This window comes from Hemicordylus capensis, chromosome 2 (genome assembly GCF_027244095.1).
Source record: "Hemicordylus capensis ecotype Gifberg chromosome 2, rHemCap1.1.pri, whole genome shotgun sequence".
Classification (NCBI taxonomy): domain Eukaryota; kingdom Metazoa; phylum Chordata; class Lepidosauria; order Squamata; family Cordylidae; genus Hemicordylus; species Hemicordylus capensis.
Window position 1 is genome coordinate 309,201,790 of NC_069658.1, and position 20,262 is coordinate 309,222,051.

Consider the following 20,262-nt stretch of genomic DNA (forward strand, 5'->3'; position numbering starts at 1 on the left):
ATGGTTAAGGTCAGTTGGAATACAACTGTTACTGGTCGGAAGATGTTCTTGATTGTAGAGGAGAGGAATCTATCTATATAAAAGGATAGCAGGCTTCAGAAGGAGGATGCCGTTGTGTGAATTAGATGAAACAAGATGAACAAAATCTGTTAGGGAGGGAGAAAGAGAGAGAGAAAACATGAAGGGAGGGGGAAGAAAGAATGAGGAAGAGTGAGTGGAGGCGAGAGAAAGAGAAAAAGAAGGGAGGGAAAAGAGAGACAGAAGGAAGGGCAAGGGACGGGCCTGAGCTTGTCAGCGGCCTGAGGGGAACGAGTGGCCATGGTGGTGGCAGCAGTGAGGAATGGCCCGGTCAACCACTGCTGCTGCTCCTGGGGGGAGGAGCAGGAGCGGGGCTCAGGTGAGGGTGGGGAGGTCTCTGGGGATAGGGGGCTGCAGCTCGGCCAATAGGCGCCAGCAATGCTGCAGCCAAGATCAAGAAGGGTGAGGGGAATGGAAGCAACGGAATGGAGAAGGAGCAGCAATGAGGGTGGGAAGATCTCTGAGGTGAGGGGAGCAATCAAGTACTAACACACAGATTCTCTAGAGCGTGCAAGAGTTCCAGCATTGAAGCAGAGAGAAATAATGGTGGCAGTCAGGATGCAGAGGTGGAGGGCCAGCAGGCAAAGCTCCTCCGGCCAGAAGAGGTGGGTGGATGGTGGGCAAACCCCTGCCGGCCAGGAAGAGGAGGCGGTGGCGGGGAGAAACGATGGCGGTGGTGAGGAGGTGGGCAGACAGCGGGCAAAGCCCTACCAGTTGGAAGGAGGCGGTGGCGGGATGGCCTGGCCCTGGCCCTGGCCCGCCGATGGGAAGAGCTGCAGGGGGAGAGAGAGCGAGCGGAGGGGCTGCGGAAGGGAGAGCAAGTGGGTGGGCTGCGGGGGGGGGAGAGTGAGTGGGTGGGCTGCGGAGGGAGAGTGGGTGGGCTGCGAGAGGGAGAGCGAGTGATGTGAGCGGGCAGGCTTCGGGCGGGCTGCAGGGGGAGAGCAAGCGAGAGGGCTGCGGGGGGGATGCAACAGGCTCAGTGCACAACTGCACAGATGTTCTGTGCGGGGTCAGCTAGTATATATATATTTCTTGTTTAAATGTTTTTGGTTGTCTTATTATGTGTGTTTTATTTAATGTAAACCTCCCTGAGCCGCTTTAGGAAGGGCAGTATATAAACTGAAGGATGGAAGGAAGAGTACCTTCAGAATTAGGAAGTCACTCTCCAGAATTTGCCAGGAGTTGTTCCTCCCAGCTCTGGCTTCAGAACCTTCAGTGAATCCACAATAAGCTCCCTTAGTTGAATTTACCTTGCTATGGAGCCTTCAGAGGCTAATAAATTGGAAATACTGGGTCATTACCCACCCCCCACTGCCCTGCAAAAAACAAAAAAATCCACAGGATTATACTTCAGCATATCTCATTTACCCACCCCACCCCACCCCCCAAAATGTAGAAGGACTTTTTCAAAATGTTGCCAACAGTTGTTTTCTAGAGTTTAAGCATCCACGTGTAAACAACAACAACAACTTGCATCTTAGCCTTTTTGTACCAGATCTGCACCAGATTTAGAGATGAGTTCTCTCTGTGTCAACTAGTTGATGTCTGCAAAGAACAGTCAAAGCAGATTTGACAGACTGGTTTAGTTTTATGACCTATTAGAATCATGTTCAGAGTTTGTAAATGTAACTCCTCATCTTAACTACTTAGTATAACATTGTGATGATCGTTTTCAATGACTCTTTTGTTTATCCCTTCAAAATGGTGGCTAACATTTCTTTCCTGTTTCTGGGGCCAAATCCCCATAGATGCGAGAATCTTGAAACCAGAACTAAAAGTTGAAGGCTGTGAGTATTTTAGTGACATTGTAGAGATGCACCTAGCTGTTCCTTCTGTACAAGCAAAGTTTCAAGTTGAAAATTAGGGCCATGGTTCTCAGGAGTGCAGATTGTCCTTCATTTTGTTGAACTCCCCCCTCCAATAAAACACATTTTTCTTCCCCTCCGAAAACTGTGAGAAGTTGCTCAACTTGCTCCTCAAGCTTTCCCTCTGTCTGCCCCGCCCCCCGACTTCTCTGCCCCCTCATCTGCAGAGATTAGGCACAGGGGGTAGGGAGGTTAGCTTTGTGTCTTTTGCTGTCATCGCCGAGTTCTGAAGGATGCTCATTTCACTCCACCCTCTTTCTGGCCTTTTGCCAGCTCCTAATAATAACTTGTTTCAATTTTGTCTCTGCTGTTCTATCATTTGTTTTAACTCGACTGCATTTTATCATTGTAACCTGCTTTTCGTGATCATTGCGACTCGCGCAGAAAAGTGAGGCAGAAATCTTTTGAAAATAAAACTTGGGCACAACAAGTCGCTTTGTGGTGTGACGCGCATGGCTTGGCATCCAAAAGACCTCCAATCCTGGCATCCGGGACCCCTAGGGAGGGCTAAGAAAGACCCTGGCCTTGCCTGAAACCCTGGGGAGGGCAGGAAGATGGACGAGTGAGTAAACATCTGGCTTTTAAGCAGACTTTTCGGCCTCTCCTTTCTCTTATTAAACACATCTTGGTGTGTTTAGTAACAAGCTCAGCAGCATCATGCCAGTCTCGCGCAGGCAGGGCAGACCGGCGACTTTCTGGGGCTTTTCCCCTTGCCTTCCGAGCAAACAACTTCCCTTCTCCAGCGCCCGCCTAGTAGTAAGATTGCAGTTTCTGGGAGGGGGAGGGGGAGGGGGAGCAGCCCCTCGCCCAGCTGCAACCCTCCGGCAGCACCTCGCTTATCTTCTTGCCTAGCAGGCGCCGCCCTGCCCGCTTCCAGAGGCATTCCGGGCGCTTGGCTCCTCCTCAGCTGGCAGACCTTCCTGGTGGAGCGGCTCCGCCTTCCCCTTCTCAGTCACCAAGCCCGAGCCTGCCTCACGTCACTCGCTGCTGCTGCCCGCTGCCTGCAACCCGAGTCTGCTGCCGGCTACGTTCCTGCTTCGCCATGGAGGATTATCACAAGCCCGACCAGCAGACGCTTCAGGCCCTGAGGGACACAGCCAACCGTCTCCGCATCAACTCCATTAAGGCCACCACAGCGGCTGGCTCCGGGTGAGCCAAGCGGGACTGGGTGGGCGAGGGAGGCTTGCATGCAGCAGTCACTTCCTCGCCGGCGAGGTGCTGCTGGGGCGCACGTCTGCAAGGTAGCCACTCCCTCTCTTCTGGAAGGCCTGCTTTGGAGATGGAGAGGGGTCTAGTAAGAAGGGGAAATCGCTCTGCAGATGCTCAGTGGCATCGCGTTTCGGAAACTTGGCGTTTTTGCAGACACATTGCAGAGAGGAGGGTTGGCTCCGATTAAGCCCTGGAGGAAAAGTGGTGGCAGGCGAGTTTCCACCCCCATATCCTGTTTTTATCCCTTTACTCATAATCTCTGGGTGGAATATGCTGGGTCCCCTATTGCCATACAGAGATGTTCCATGGCACCAACCCATCTCCCCAGCTAGAGTTTACTTATTTGGACATTGGATCTTTTTAACAGTTGTTCCTTACCATTATCTGGGCAGATAGTACCTACACCTTGCATCCCTATGAGCAGATTAAACTCATGTCTTGACTTTGTCTCCATGAGCTGACAGTGCTACATGTTTGCATTTCAACCTCAGTAGGTTCCTATCCGTTGCCTGTTTACTAATAGCAGTTGGCATAAAGTGATCCCTACTTTGGCACCCACTTGATGCTGGGAGGGGGTTGCTGATATGTGTGGAGTTATTTTGCCATTTCCCATCTGCCCTTGTGGATTTGTCCCCTGCTCCTTCCTGCTATGTATTTGAACAGTCCAGGCAGAGGAGTAACTTTAATAGGGCAAGGGGAGACAGTTGTCTGTGAGCTCGGTGCCTCGTGGGGCTCCCAGAGGCAAGTCACATGACTGACTCCCCCAGCCGCACACCTGCTCCGGCTTCCTTCAGTTGTATTCATCCTCCGAAACTGATGTGAGTGTTAAGACCTGGAGCTACCAGAACAGCAGGTCTTTCTCGAGTACCATGAAATGACTTGCATCGTCCACAATTTACAAAACCTTTTAAAAAATAATTTAGGGTGATGTTCTATTGTGGCACATAGGTGTTGTTATATATGTGTGTGTGTGTGTGTGTGTGTGTGTGTGTGTGTGTATGCTTTTTGTTACCACTATTCAGCCTCATTTAAGATTTCTTTACTTCATGAGCTGAGCTTCAGTGAGAGGGGGTGCATTTTAAAATCTTGTCTCTGGGCCCACTCCAACCTTGCTATGCACCTGAGTCCAGGAGGTGGCTGCATGTTTCTGCAGGAAACCTGACTGTTGAAATCCTTTAAGCCATTTGTATGCATTCAAGTTGGATGTTTCTGCACTATTATCTAAGCCGTTTTGTTTGAATTCAATGGGGTATGTCTCTGGGAGCAATCACTGATTTGACTGTTTGGCCTGGGTACATTTTTTCTTAGAAGGAAGTGATGATCTCTGATTGTTAGGCAAATAGGTTGTCCCCTGCATTTTCTTTTCCAATAAACGAAGTGAAAAATATAATTGAAAGAATTTGTTCCTACTAGGTTATTTTAGATTTCAAAAGGGATTTAATGATACCTTTAGTAATAAGATTAAGGTTTTGAAATATAATTTTGAAACATAGGTGCCAGTTACATTTCATAATTCCTGAATGAACAAACCTGGTTAGGTAACTTCAAGCCATCAGTTTCAACATTAATCTGCTGGTTAACATTGATCTGTGTGGTTAATGAAGGCTTTTGTTTGAGTAAAGTATTTTTGTTTGGGTAAACTTGACTAATCAGTTTAGAAAGTATAATTTGCAACAAAAGTTTCAGATGAAGTATCTAAGATAATTTATTTTGCTCAGGATCTTCTGGGTTCCATCTTTAGGGAAATGTAGTCTTGCTTGTTTGCTTATTTTGGGATAGTTAGATTCCAATGAAGGGAGCATAATCTTTATTAATGGATATAGAAACTGCATGACTCCATTAAAAAATCCCATCTTCTATAAGTATACTCATATTTGACAAGGGAATAATAATAAGCCCACTCATGGGTGGCTGTGAAAATAAATAAGTATAAAGTATTGAAAGTATGATTTGCGTATATATTTATAAAGACAGATCTAAATATGTGTGTTTGGAAGACTTTGTTTAAGTGTAAGTGTGTTGGGAAAGGCTTCATATGGGTAATCTCCGAAAATTCTTTTTTTTAATTAATTGGTTCAAGAGTTGATTTCTAAAAGGAAAAAAAGGAGGTGGCTTAATCTTAAATGCAGCAGCTCTTTCTGATAATTTCTCTCTCTGTGTGTGTGTGTGTGTGAGTGTGTGAGTGAGAGAGAGAGAGAGAGAGAGAGAGATTGCACATTTGCTTAGATAAGGGTGAAGTAGAGAGGAGGGAAGGTTGAATTGCATTTTACCATAATGCAGGTCCTTTTAATCATGTGTAGGTTTGGGTGGCTAAAGTGAGAGAGGTTTAGAAAGTGTGAATATATCCTATTGACAGCTTTTTAAAAACACCGATAGTAAGATATTGTATAGATTCTCTATAAATATTGTGATATGACAGAAAGAGAAATGCAAGAATGCTAAGCTGATGCACAACAAGAAAGAAAAAAGAACTGATGCTTTGGGCCAAAGCACCCCCCCACCGCCATTTTGTGCCTGTCAGTCATAACTAATTGGCTGCAGGATTTCAAGTTGGCCCAAGTGGGATTATTGGCCAGTGCCTGCAGTCTCAAATGGGCAGTTTATTCAGACTTTGAAGCAGAGCTTATTTTAGGTTCTGTCGTTTTCAGATTTCCAAATTAGTCTAGTTTGCAGTTTTCCAAATTAGTTATACTCCACTGATGAGAAGGGGAGATTCCTTTAAAAAGCCAAAAAACCAAAACAGATATATTTTTTTGTTCCATTTTCTTACATTGTATAGAATCGGATTTGAATGAGGGTGCTTTTAACTTTTTATGATAGAAAATGCTGGTGTGTTCTGTAACACTTAAACTGAGATTTATGTTTTCTGTATGGTTTAGAAAATTTGTCCACATTTTCCCCATCCCTTTTGTCTGTAATAGTCTCACTGAAGCTGGTGAATTGAATGAAGATATCCAAATATGTGGAAAAGGTTCTTGTGCATGGAGTTCATCTATGTGCCATGTTAAAGCCCACAACACAGATGCTGTTCTGAGCTCTGCTCAAGGATTCAGAACAGTTAACAGTACTATGCCATGTGAAAAGTTGAGAATCCTCCTACCCTTGGTCATAGTTTTGTGTTGGAGGAAAAAAATGACAGGAAAGGAAGAGGGTGTGGACTTGTATCCATTCCCTCTACTTACTTCGACAATGCACACAAGAAGCTGATTCACACAATAAACAAACCATGGCTAATTTGGATTGGGAACATGGCCTGAGGTTTGCTGAGATTATGCACTCCGTCTTCCCGTGTCCTCTTACCTCCTTTGCTCATGCACTATCCACATGGTGTGTGGGTGTGAAAATCATAGTCCCATGGTTTGAGCAAAGCTAGAAATTGTGGTTTAACTCTGGTTCACAAACCAGGATGTGAGACCAGAGTTCAATCTTGGTTTCATATTCGGGTTTGTGAACCAGAAATAAACCACGGTTTTCAGCTTTGCATGAACGGTGGAGCCATGGTTTAAACAAACCAGGATGCAAATATCATGGCTCAGCCCTGGAGTGAAGAAGGAAAGGAAAGGATGATCTTGGCAAGCTTTGGGCCAAGTTCATTCTAAAGTATATAATGGCTGCACTGTTGGACAATCTTGTGCAATTTTTGCACTTGTGCAACTGCACAAATGTTACATTATGTCGTGTGAAATGTGTTGTGTGTATGTCAGCCAATTGAATCAGCCACTGTAATTTAACATAACATCTGAATGTGACAAACCAATTTTAGCCAATGTTCTGGAGGCCAGCATGCCATAGAAATGAAAGACCTGAGGGAATGGAAATGTGAAAGCACACAAGTGTCTGTCACTGGACCACACCTTCCCCTAGTTCTCACCAGAGGTTCCTACCATAGCAGAGTTTTCAGAGCAGTTCACAGTATAGGAATAGATCAAAGCAATTAAAATAATTATTTTGATTTTTTTTAAATTGCTTGGATGGCTTCAGAAGGGGCTAGGTCAAATTCATGGAGGACCGGTCTATCAATGGCTGCTAGTCTGATGGCTATAGGCCACCCGCCTCTGAGGCAGGATGCCTGTAAGCACCAGTTGCAGGGGAGCAACAGCAGGAGAGAGGGCATGTCCTGTGGGCTTCTTAGGGACATCTGGTGGGCCACTATGGATGCTAGACTAGATAGGCCTTGGGCCTGATGCAGCAGGGCTGTTCTTATGTTCATTATAGCACATCTACAGTATTTATTTGTAAAACAAAAGAGCAAGAATTTAAAGACAAGGCCCCAGCTTAAAACTGCATGTTAATTCGAATCAGCCTACAACTCCACTCTCCCAGAACAGCCTTCAACAGCAGCCCTGTGCAAAATGCATGATGGTAATTGACCCTTGCGGGGTTTGCCCACACAATGTTTATGGTGGCAAGATCTTTGTTCTCCAGAAAGGGGCACAAAAGGAGTTGATAAAAAGCACTCCTGGCCATCATCGCCAGCTGAACATACAGCAGTAAAGCTGGATCCAGAAATACAGCCGCACTTCAAACTTGCTTAGTCAAAGAGGCTATGATTCTATCTAAAAGAGCAAATACAACCTTTCACCATACTCTCTTTCTTAACTGTATTAGTCCTATGTGTAAGGAATATAACAAACTCTTCGTAGTACTCAAATGAAAAGGTCATTTTGGATCTGGCAAACTGGCAGTTTGGATTCCCCGGACTAAATGTTATTCTGAGCGTGCCTTTGGTGAAGGACAAAGGCTGGCATACTGTGCAGTGTGCTCCTTACAAGCCAGCTAAGAGCCCATCCTTGCTGGCCGCAGAGGCTGGAGGAGGGCTCTTTTCTTTGCAAACACAGCTGCCACTTTTCCCAATGGCAGCCACAGCAGCAGCTCAGTTGAGTGTACACTTAGCTTCTTCCACTGCCAGAGGTTATGGGCTCTTGGCTGGCTCACAAGCTGCCTGCACACATCCCTCTTCACCAGCGTGCTGCATAGCATGTCAGCTAAATAAATTTGCTTGACTGTGGTCACAGCTCTTCTGCACTCTTAAAGCTGGTATACATTATGATGTGGATTAAAATGTTATTGGGTCATAGATGCTGCAACTCTGTAAACTGACTTCTTGTTTATTCACGCCATTTGAGAGAAAAGAGTTAAGGTGGAAGAATGAGGAAATCCTTGAAATAGAAGCACCTCATCATAAAGCAGAACTGTTACTTCTTTGAGGGAAGGCAAACTGGCTTTCATGATACTGTCACAGAGTTATTGCAACACACACATACAGTACATACTATATATACTCTTTTGCGACATTGTGGGTTCCTGTTTTATTTTCTCAAGTCAAATTTCCACTGATGGGAAGTTCTGTGTGAAGGAGGGCATGAGGGTATGAAGGGATGTCTTTCGAAATGATAGGCTGAGAAATTAAGAAGCAAGAACTGAACTATGCAAGAGTGATATGTTACAGTATTATATGTCTATGACACGATACTTCAGAACACAGAATTGATATTTTGTAAACCGTATAGAATATATTATAGAATACTGAGGAGGAGTTAGACTTGCCTACTGCACCTACTATTGCGAATATTTATATACTGCTCTTCAATCAAAGTTCACAAAGTGATTTGCATTGAAAAAATAAATGATACATAAATAAAACTGTCCCCATTCCCCAAAGGGCTCACAATATAAAAAGAAACATAAGGCAGATACCAGCAACAGCCACAGGAGGAATGCTGGGCTGGGGCTGGATAGGGCCAGTTGCTCTCCCCCTGCTAAATAGAAGAGAATCGCCACTCTAAAAGGTGTCTCTTTGCTCAGTTAACAGGGGTAGCACCTGTATCTTTACAGTATAGAATACAGGATTGATACAAGTCCAACAAAGTCTAATTCCTCCTCAGTTACCTCTGGGAATGAATGAATATCTGTTACTGCTTTCTCTGTGGGTGGAAGGTGGTCAGCAGTAGATTCAAGAACATGCTGAACAGTGTTTTGGTGCTCTGCAAGACTTACATCCTACGAATTTATTTGTTTGCACTCATGGAAGGGAACCCAAGAACACTTGGGTAAGCCTTCTTCTGTTCTGCCAGTCACACTCGGTGGTATAGTTCACATGGTCATTCTGCCACTCATGTATATGGACAGCTAATCTTTTAAGTGTTCCTGGAATTATCATAATTAGAGCCAGGCCCACCAATTGCACTGCACCAGAGGGCTGTGTTTGCCCAGGACTCTACTCTGTTTGTAATGTATTTAATATAGCCTTAGTCGTGAATCTGCCTAAATGGTTTGAGGCTAGAGGCAGAGTAATGTTTTAAATTTCCTAGCCTAGCCCCTGGAAATCAAATAGCCATGACTGGGAAAGACCAAAAGGCCATCTTCTAGTCCAGCCCTCTACTGTGAGGCAGACCAACTCCACCCCATCTTGGACCAATCTATTAATCATTGCTGCAGTGTACTATGAGTAGAGACTAAGGGCACAGCAGAAAAGCTCAACTGCATACCATACAGAGCAGGGGTTCCCAATCTTAGGTCCCCAGATGTTGTTGGACCATTCCCAGCTGGGGGAGATAGAAGTCATTCACACACAAACAGGCAAGGGATTGGGGGGAAGGCTGGTCGAACTTACCTTCTCCCTAGATGACCATTGGTCTGTTGCTGGGAGCATGGACTGCACTCCCAGACTATCTGCACTGTGTGCCACAGCATGAAGCTCCAGAGGGCAGGACAATGCCTCTGGATATCCCACAATGCACCACGTGACATGCATGATGCTTTGGGGATTCCCCCAGGAGGTGGACGTTCTACGCACCTATCTCTGTGTCCGCTGGGGCTGAACATAGCCCCAGCCAACACACTATCCCAGAGTCTGGGTTAAGGGCTAAGAGCCCAGCTTAACCACAGCTAAGACCTGGGTTTAAAAGCAGGGTTAGGTGGCCCTGCCAGGATAGGGCTCAATCCCGGCGATTCTCACTCACAGCCTAACCCAGGCTAGGCTTCCCTAGCCTGGGTTAGGTTGTGCATGATAATAACCTCATGCATCAATATCTGGGGACCCAAGGCTGAAAACATCTGATAAAAATAAATTATGAAATTGACAGGTTTCCTTAGGGAGGCACACTTTGGTACACACTCGATGGCTTCCTGGACTCTGTTCTCAGAATGTGTCCAGACTAAGAACACAGAGGGCCATGTTAGGCACACACTTGCTATGTCTGAATTGCAGCCAAAGCCAGTAGCTAAAGACCATGATTTGTCCAGATTTGCCCAAAGAGCTTTATCATGAATTTTTGAGATCTGAACTTTGGTTTCCTACTTCACTTTGTGTCTACTATTCCATTGCATAATTAGAGCAGCTGCCTCTCTTTAGCTAAACCAGGGGTGGCCAACCTGAGTCTCTCCAGTTGTTGTTAGGTGACTATCCCCTGCCACAATTTATTACAGCTAGGAATGATGGGAATTGTATTCCAACAACCAATGGAAAGCCTCAGGTTGGTCACTCAGCTCAACTCTGAGGTTTCTGTGTTCACTGACTAGGCAAATGGTGGTTATGAGCTCTGTATTCTTCCCTCACAATGGAGGGAAGTAAGAAGTGGGGTCCCCCAGGGATCTGTACTGGGACCGGTGCTTTTTAATTTATTCATAAATGTTCTAGAAGCAGGGGTAAGCAGCGAGGTGGCCAGATTTGCAGATGATACCAAACTCTTCCGGGTAGTGAAATCCAAAACGGATTGTGAGCAGCTCCAAAAGGATCTCTCCAAACTGGGGGAGTGGACGACAAAATGGCAAATACGGTTCAATGTTAGCAAGTGTAAAGTGATGCACATTGGGACGAAAACCCCCAATTTCAAGTATATGCTGATGGGATCCAAGCCATCGGTGACAGACCAGGAGAGGGATCTTGGGGTTGTGGTGGACAGCTCGTTGAAAGTGTCGATTCAATGTGCGGCAGCTGTGAAAAAGGCCAATTCCATGCTAGGGATCATTAGAAAGGGGATTGAAAATAAAATGGCTAACATTATAATGCCCTTATACAAAACTATGGTGCGACCACACTTGGAGTACTGCGTACAATTCTGGTCACCACATCTTAAAAAGGACATTGTTGAACTGGAGAAGGTACAGAAGAGGGCAACCAAGATGATCAGGGGCCTAGAGCACCTTTCTTATGAGGCAAGACTACAACACCTGGGGCTTTTTAGTTTAGAAAAAAGACAACTGTGGGGAGACATGATAGAGGTCTATAAAATCATGCATGGTGTGGAGAAAGTGGAGAGAGAGAAATTCTTTTCCCTCTCACACAACACTACAGCCATGGGTCACTCCATGAAATTGATTGCCAGAGGTCTAGGACCAACAAACTGAAGTACTTTTTCACACAACGCATGATCCACTTGTGGAACTCTCTGCCACAGGATGTGGTGACAGCCAACAACCTGGATGGCTTTAAGAGGGGCTTGGATGACTTCATGGAGGAGAGGTCTATCAATGGCTACTAGTCGGAGGGCTGTGGGCCACCTCCAGCCTCAAAGGCAGGATGCCTCTGAGTACCTGTTGCAGGGGAGTAATGGCAGGAGAGAGGGCACACCCTCAACTCCTGTCTGTGGCTTCCAGCGGCATCTGGTGGGCCACTGTGCGAAACAGGATGCTGGACTAGATGGGCCTTGGGCCTGATCCAGCAGGGCTGTTCTTATGTATTGGCCAACCCACGGCACTGAAGCCAGTGTTTTTCTCTGGCCCTGCTGACTGATAGGTAAAACATCTCATATAGTGCCTGTGTTGCTTTATGGATTTTTTAAAAAAATGTTTGTTCTTTATGTGTAGTTAAGTTGGCACAGAATTTGCAAGTGTCTGTTCTTTGTATTCTTAAAGTTAAGCTTGGATTTTGTTTGCTTTCACTACAGCCACATGTAATGACTGGAAGTAGTTATTTTCCATCCCTTTTGGCCATTTTTGTCATTGCATATTCTGCCCCCCCCCCTGCACCTGGCACATTTTTGCCTAGTCTACTGTATGTGCTGAGCAGGCATCTTTGTGTTACAGCTCTGTTTGTTTTGGGTGGGTAAAAAGGGCTTCTGTATTAATGCAAACAGTTTGACCAGAACTAATACAATTTGACTTTTAGAAGAAAAGAGCTTTAATTTTCAAAGAGGGAAAGCAAGGTTGACTACTGTTGTTTTCAAAAAGTATTTTTAAAGTAAGCTGAAAAAGAATCCTCAGAAGTAAGCTACAATTTTATAGTAGTTTGTATCTGCATAGATTTTACTAGGTTAGCATTTCTTGTTATACTTACATTGGGTCTTCAGTATTCACTTTGATCAACTTTCTTTGAAAGCCCTTTTAACTATGGGTGTTCATTTTGCAAATAACTTGCAAATTTTCAAATAACATGCTTAACAACAAAAAGGGCTTTAAAGGAGAGTTATCATTATATATTACAAAACTGGTAAATCCTTAGTTTAGTAGGCCAATGCTGACATAAGGAAAATTACTCCAAGTAGTCCCAATAGAATTAAAAGGATAAGTCTGGCCTAACTTGTCCTTTTAATTTCAGTGGGGCTGATTTGAGAAATTTTCCTAATGTCAGCCAATGTCTTTGAACTTTAGAGCATAGCTTAGTTTGTAAACTCAATGCCAATAATGGATGGAACCCGGACTTTACTAGATACGTACTGCTAAGCATTGCTACTGCAGTACCTCTGTTATTTTTGAAAGCATTTTCCAGGGCTTCTGCATAAAATCCATGGAAACTTGGTGGAAATTGAGTTCCGTTTAGTCTCAACTCCCTCAGCTCCATTAGACTCAATGCTTCTGTTTGAGCATTGTTTTGGTGTTTTTACAATGGTCAGTATTTTGCTGTCAAATTGGTCAGTATTTTGCTGTCAACACGCAAGTCCATTCCACTTTAACAGAGTTTAATGGAACTTGCTTCCTGGTAACCAAGGCTGTAATCTGAAATATGCTTCACATTTCCCTACTTAGATTGAATTGTCAAAACTGACATTATATTGTCAAAACTTATAATGTTGTGTGTTTAAAATATGATCAGAAATATTGTTTTGTATATTGAGAATGGCTTCTCTTTTCTCATTTTGCTGTAAAATATTTTTTCTTTAATGGCTGTTTTCTTTTAAAATGTTTATTTATCCTGTTGTTGTTTTTTAATTTCTACGTTCACCAATAGGTTTGTGTGAACTTTTCCCCCAGAGCAGCAGTTAAGTATAAAATTTATAAGATTTCAAGAATGAAAGCCTTAAGCAAGCATGTAAGGTTTATTGATTAACTGAAATGGGTAAATATTTACTAATACATGCTTGAGTCGTCGTTTAAACCTAATTCATCCTGTGCAAGTACTGACTAAGGGATGCACTAACCTTTACTCCATGTGTTTTATAACCACTTGCATGAGTTTTATAAGATTGTTTCCAAATAGATTTTTATTAAGGACCAATATTTAATTTGCACTTGGGTGTCAGATACATTATGTTGAGTTAAGTTCCATTGATGTCTATTAACATGCTCATATGTTTCGGATTATGATGTTAATGTGCATGGGAAATGTAGGAAATGAAAATAAATGTGCCATGTGACAGCAAAGTGGAATTTTACTCTAAAAACAGGGCTTCTGGCTTGTTGCTATTTCACTAAAGTGACTGCCCCATAATATGTATGCTTCTACTACTGAATCAAAATGGCATTGATTGATTGGTTTTTAACTGGTGATTATTAAAATTGTCTGTGATCCTGTGTCACAACAATTAATTAAATTGCTTAGACATTTTACAGTAGTATAATGTACTTGATAAATCCAAATTGTAAAAACCAGAGGCCTTGTACAATGGTATGTGTCAGTTAAGGCTGTATTTTCATTAAGTCTGTTTTTGAAGGCGCAATACATAATGGCACAGGGCATTGTTGGCTTTGTTGATATCTTCAGCATAGCTTTCTCTTTTACACAAAGTGGATAATTGTATATTATGAAGATTAGAAACTAGGAGATCCCTAGAATTGCCCATTTCTAGCTCAGCTGGTTCAAAATTCAGGAGATGCTATAGCTTAAAGATGATAAATGTTTAAAGAAGAACAGACAGTGATGGAGATGATTGTGTATCATGTGCTCAGAATCCCACATGGGCAAGAAAAACCAGACATTTCTTTAAGGTGGGGGTAGGAGGTGGGGGGACGTCTTGCATTGCATCTAAAGGAGAGTCAGTTTGGTATTTTTGCAGATAACCTAAAGAAGATAATCTCTCTCTTTCTCATGGCTCTTACTGCTGGAACACAGTGCATGGTTTCAGTGTTAAGCTGGTATACTTGGTCAAGCTTAAAACTCACATTGGGCTATAGAGAAGAGGAAGCAAACTCTTTCACATTTTGGTGGCAAGCCACTTAGAGTTTTTAGTAGTTCAGACAAAATCATACTACTTCCTACTCTTGGAATTTCCCATTAAACTGGAATCTGGAGATTTAAATGCACATCTCCTGTTTATACTCCTCTTGGTAATCATGCTCTGGCATGATTGTTCTGGAAACCAGTTGGAAAGCTTAATGAATTCTGGAAAGATTCCATAGAAGATCATAATTAAGGTTCCCTTCAGCACCATGTCGCTGAAATCTTTGCCCCAATCCTTAATAGGTACTAGAGTATCAGCAATATGTGCAGTGTGTCAAATCCTATAATGCAGAGTTTCTCAACGTGTGCTTTCCAAGATGTTATTGGACTTCAACTCTCATAATCCCCTGCCTCAGTGGTCTTTGGTTGGGAATTATGGGAGTTGAAGTCCAATTACATCTGGGGACCCACACACTGAGAATCCCTGCTATAATGCATCAATGTATATTTTCAGATTATCAGGCCTATTTCTCATTGTAATGCCTGTAGAATTTTTTTTTAAAGTATTCCATCAGAAGATATTTAGAATTCAAACTCTAGCCAGATAAGCTCCCTTATCTCTCAAATTATGAGTCACAGGTGAAGGTCTGTCTTTACAAAATACCTGATTATTATCAGGGCCTGTATAATGTGAATTGATCTGCTTATATCCTGAACCTGAGATGGAACTTTCCCCTAATAATGCATGAAGAGAAAGCAGTTTCAAATGTGTAGTGTGTAGACTTCATTTATACAATAGTTGTTGATTCTGATGACATTCCTTGATATTAATAGAGAAAACAGTGCTTGAATAGTCTTGCCATTAAAGCTTATGATTTAACATCCATTTTGTACAAGGCATCCTGTGCTCTTAGTGGAGTAAAGCTAATTGACACTAGGAGAATGGTAGTAGTTCTCATATGTGCTTCTGGTGGCATATTTTCCTGATTGAAAGTTGAGAAGGACACACTGGTATTTTAGCGATAGGACCTTGACTTGGCAAGAGGCTGTCATTATAATTGACAATTTTTAAAAAGTCTTTAAAGACACATTTATTCACCCAAGCTTTTTAACTGGACTTGTGGTTTTAAATTGTTTAAAGGTTTTTATTTCTGTTTTAATTTGTTTATGTTGCTGTTAACCTCCCAGAGACAGACATTGGGGCGATGTACACATATAATAAATAAATAGAATAATGTTCTATGTGTTTTGACTTGCAGCCACCCTACATCATGTTGCAGTGCTGCAGAAATTATGTCTGTGCTATTTTTCCACACCATGCGGTACAAACCCCAGGACCCCAGAAATCCCAACAATGACCGCTTTGTTCTCTCTAAGGTAAGAGTGAGATCTTTTAATGCAACACTGTTCCAGATCATCTTACAAAGGCTAGCTCTTATTTAAACTGCTTTTTATCAGGTCATGGTTGTTTGGTTTTGTCATTATTTTTAGCAAGGGTGAAATGGTTTCTTAGCACTTTTCATACATTTTTAGCCTGTTTTCCAGTAGGCTTATGAAATCACCTGGCATTCCGTGTGTGTCCATCCATCCGTCTCAATCAACTTCACAATGCCTGCACCAATATGAACCAAATTGGGTACAGTTGTAGGGACACCTCAACAGCATAGTTTGTAATGTCATCCACTCTGATTCAAGATGGAGGACACATAAACGTTTGAGGCACAAGTGGGCAAACTTGTGGACCATCTAACTGATTTGAACCAAATCATTACAGTTGTAATGAGTGACACATAGGGACACCTCAGTAGTGTAGTTTGTAATGATGTCATCCACCCCCATCCAAGATGGTATATGCATGAATGTTTGAGGCACCTAACCAAATTGAACCAAATTTAGTCCAGTTGTAGGGATAGTGAAAGGAAAGTAGGCAGATTAGTTAAGAACAACTTGATAAAAAATGAAATGTCTCTGCCATCTTTTCAAAATTTGTGCCCTGATTCTTTATATACACTTACTTCAGCCTCTTGGAAAGAAACATGACTCCCCATCCCACCCCTTCATGTGGTGAGAGTCAGGCACAGCTTTCAGGCTTGTGTGCTTGCTTACCATGAAGAGAAGTAAACAACTGAACCAAGTGGTCTCACAAGTTCAGGGGATCCTGTGTTTACATAAATGTACAATCTCTCACTTTAACCATTTGCTTTTCTCCATGATGGGTTGAGCAAGGGATAGTGAACAAGTGTGTAAGCTTGAAATCTCTAGTACTAGCATTCAAAGCTCTTTCCACTGAAGGTATTACTTTAGGCAACCTTGTGTGCTCTCACCCTTCTTTTGTTTTCTTTTGTTACTATTCTTGAGCTGTCTGACATGCTGTTCTCTGGACTTCTTTCACACCTCTTAAGCCCTGTCCGCGGAGTTCCCTGGAAGGCAACTTTGTCACCTGTATTTTCTGTATAGTATCTAGTGTGGCGATTTCAGTAATGAACTGTAACATACATTAGCTTTTTCTCATCTTCTCATATCACATTACTACTTTTCTGATATTTTCCCCATGTTAACTTTTTCCCCCCCTTCTAGGGTCATGCAGCACCAATCTTATATGCTGTTTGGTCTGAGGCAGGCTTCATCCATGAATCAGAATTGTTAAATCTGAGAAAAATTGATTCCATTCTGGAAGGTCACCCTGTGCCAGTGAGTATTTCAGCAATATACCTAAAACATAACATAACATCTCCTCTGTGGAGAAGAAATGCATGTGATGAATAGCAGGGGTAGGCCACATGTGGCTCTCCCAGATGTTGCTTAACTACAACTACCATCACTTCCAGCCATAATTTATTGCAGCTGAGGAGGATGGTAGTTGTAGTTCTGCAACATCTGGGAGAGCCACATGTGGCCTACCCCTGCTATATAGTAATGCTTTAGCCAACGGGAACTAATCCATGAGGAAAAGTGGCCTATAAATTAAATTTAAGGCAGGATTTCAGTGTGAGAAGGAAACAAAAATACTGTGGTACTTGACCTTCTGATAGGACAATCCATGCTTTTAATTTAATACATTTCAATATTGGACATTGTATTTCAAAAGATTTTTTTTAAATCAAGATGTAGCGTGTGTTTTATCTCGGAGAATGGAGGCCTTTATTCATTATCCAATCTGGCAAACTGTTTCCAGCTGGGTGATTTCCCATTCCCTATCCTTTCCTCATACTGCCATTGCCTTCCTAGATCCTGGAGCCCATGGAATTGGAGTGGAGTTTGAGTCTATGTTCTTACACTTTCACGCTGTGGAAAGTTAAACCCTGGGAGAGTTGCTTTCTCTTTGGTCTGCTTTGTCTTTGAGCTAATGTCAAGAAAGGGGGTTGTCAATAGGGATATTACCAAAATCCTCTTGGGCCAAAATTCATGCTGGATCTAGAGGGATGTTCCAGATCGATCCTGGACCTCAGCAGATTGGAAGGTGTAAGATACAAATATGTCTATAGGTTCTATGCATCCCATATATTTGTGGGAGGAAATACTTATTTAAATGTAACATTTAGAATGTATTTTTGCATCATCTGTCTGGGCAGGAAATGCATGGACATATTTGAAAAATGTTTGTGGAATTCTCTGCCATGAGATGTGGTGACAGCCAACAACCTGGATGGCTTGAAGAGGGGTTTGGATGACTTCATGGAGGAGAGGTCTATTGATGGCTACTAGTCGGAGGGCTGTAGGCCACCTCCAGCGTTGGGGGCGGGGTGCCTCTGGGTACCAGTTGCAGGGGAGTAACAGCAGGAAAGAGAGCATGTCCTCAACTCCTGCCTGTAGGCTTCCAGCAGCATCTGGTGGGCCACTGTGCAAAACAGGATGCTGGACTAGATTGGCCTTGGGCCTGATCCAGCAGGGCTGTTCTTATGTTCGTATGTATGTAAATATGGATTTTGCTTGGTGATGGAAATCTTTTTATTGGGGGGCGGGGATAAGTATTTTTAGCAGAAGAAAGTCAAATGGAACAGACTTGGTTTAGTCTTTATTAAAACTTAGCATACCTTATGTTGAGTCTCCTTGAGCTGAAGGCACTTGGACTACATACAGATGATGACCTAAAATACTACTAACGCTGAGTTTCATATATCACTCTTGAGATTCATGCTGGAATCTTGCTCTGCTGCATTCTGAATTTACATTCCTATCAGTATTGAATGTGCAGTCTGAGCTATGCATGCTTTCTTGGAAAGTATGTCCAATCAAGTTTCATTGGTTCACTACCATGTAAGTTCACTTCTGTGTAAGTGTGGGACTGCAGCCTTAGTATTTGTTAAGTAGGTACTTTGCTTATAGATACTGTTATAGATAACATACTGTTATCTTATTTGCAGAAACAAGCATTCACTGATGTAGCTACTGGATCACTTGGTCAAGGGCTGGGTGCTGCCTGTGGTATGGCCTATACTGGGAAATACTTTGATAGAGCCAGGTAACTTTCTCAAATTATTTTGCTGTTATAGATACTGTATGGAGAAAACATTTAGGAAATGAAGCATATCTGATGAGTGATATGCCATTCAATCAACTTCCAATCCCAAATGCTACAGACTATATACAGATTACAGACTGCAAACTGTATGTGAACAACAGAGTGCTTCCACTATAAATCGGCCACAAAATTAAGAAATGACAAGGTCTCATCTACAGGTGAAACTCGAAAAATTAGAATATTGTGCAAAAGTTCATTAATTTCAGTAATGCAAATTAAAAGGTGAAACTGATATATGAGATAGACGCATTACATGCAAAGCGAGATAAGTCAAGCCATAATTTGTTATAATTGTGATGATCATGGCGTACAGCTCATGAGAACCCCAAATCCACAATCCCAGAAAATTAGAATATTGTGAAAAGGTTCAACAGTCTAGGCGCCAGGTGTCCCATTCCAATCAGCTAATCAATCCATAACACCTGCAAAGGGTTCCTGAGCCTTTAAATGGTCTCTCAGTCTGGTTCATTAGGAATCACAATCATGGGAAAGACTGCTGACTTGACAGTTGTGCAGAAAACCATCATTGACACCCTCCATAAGGAGGGAAAGCCTCAAAAGGTAATTGCAAAAGAAGTTGGATGTTCCCAAAGTGCTGTATCAAAGCACATTAATAGAAAGTTATGTGGAAGGGAAAAGTGTGGAAGAAAAAGGTGCACAAGCAGCAGGGATGACCGCAGCCTGGAGAGGATTGTCAGGAAAAGGCCATTCAAAAGTGTTGGGGACTTTCACAAGGAGTGGACTGAAGCTGGAGTTAGTGTATCAAGAGCCACCACACACAGACGGATCCTGGACATGGGCTTCAAATGTCGTATTCCTCTTGTCAAGCCGCTCCTGAACAACAAACAACGTCAGAAGTGTCTTACCTGGGCTCAAGAAAAAAAGAACTAGTCTGTTGCTCAGTGGTCCAAAGTCCTCTTTTCTGATGAGAGCAACTTTTGCATCTCATTTGGAAACCAAGGACCCAGAGTCTGGAGGAAGAATGGAGAGGCACACAATGCAAGATGCTTGAAGTCCAGTGTGAAGTTCCCACAGTCTGTGTTGATTTGGGGAGCCATGTCATCTGCTGGTGTTGGTCCACTGTGCTTCATTAAGTCCAGGGTCAACGTGGCCGTCTATCAGGAGATTTTGGAGCACTTCATGCTTCCTTCCGCAGATGAGCTGTATGGGGATGCTGACTTCATTTTCCAGCAGGACTTGGCACCTGCCCACACTGCCAAAAGTACCAAAACCTGGTTCAATGACCATGGGATTACTGTGCTTGATTGGCC

General features: G+C 43.0%; 1 protein-coding gene across 2 annotated transcripts in view; it reads left to right on the forward strand.

The window, feature by feature from the left end:
• Positions 1 to 1,019: 1,019 nt before the first annotated feature.
• Positions 1,020 to 20,262, forward strand: part of TKT (transketolase) — a 61,541-nt gene continuing 42,298 nt past the window's right edge. The window contains exons 1-4 of one of the 2 annotated variants that reach the window (XM_053294342.1): positions 1,020 to 1,865; positions 15,729 to 15,846; positions 17,047 to 17,160; positions 18,834 to 18,931. In XM_053294342.1, the coding sequence (XP_053150317.1) occupies positions 15,763 to 15,846; positions 17,047 to 17,160; positions 18,834 to 18,931 (296 nt within the window). In that variant the 5' untranslated portion in view covers positions 1,020 to 1,865; positions 15,729 to 15,762. Of the gene's footprint in view, positions 1,866 to 2,785; positions 3,093 to 15,728; positions 15,847 to 17,046; positions 17,161 to 18,833; positions 18,932 to 20,262 lie in introns of those variants that run through there. The other variant, XM_053294343.1, reaches the window with a different exon arrangement.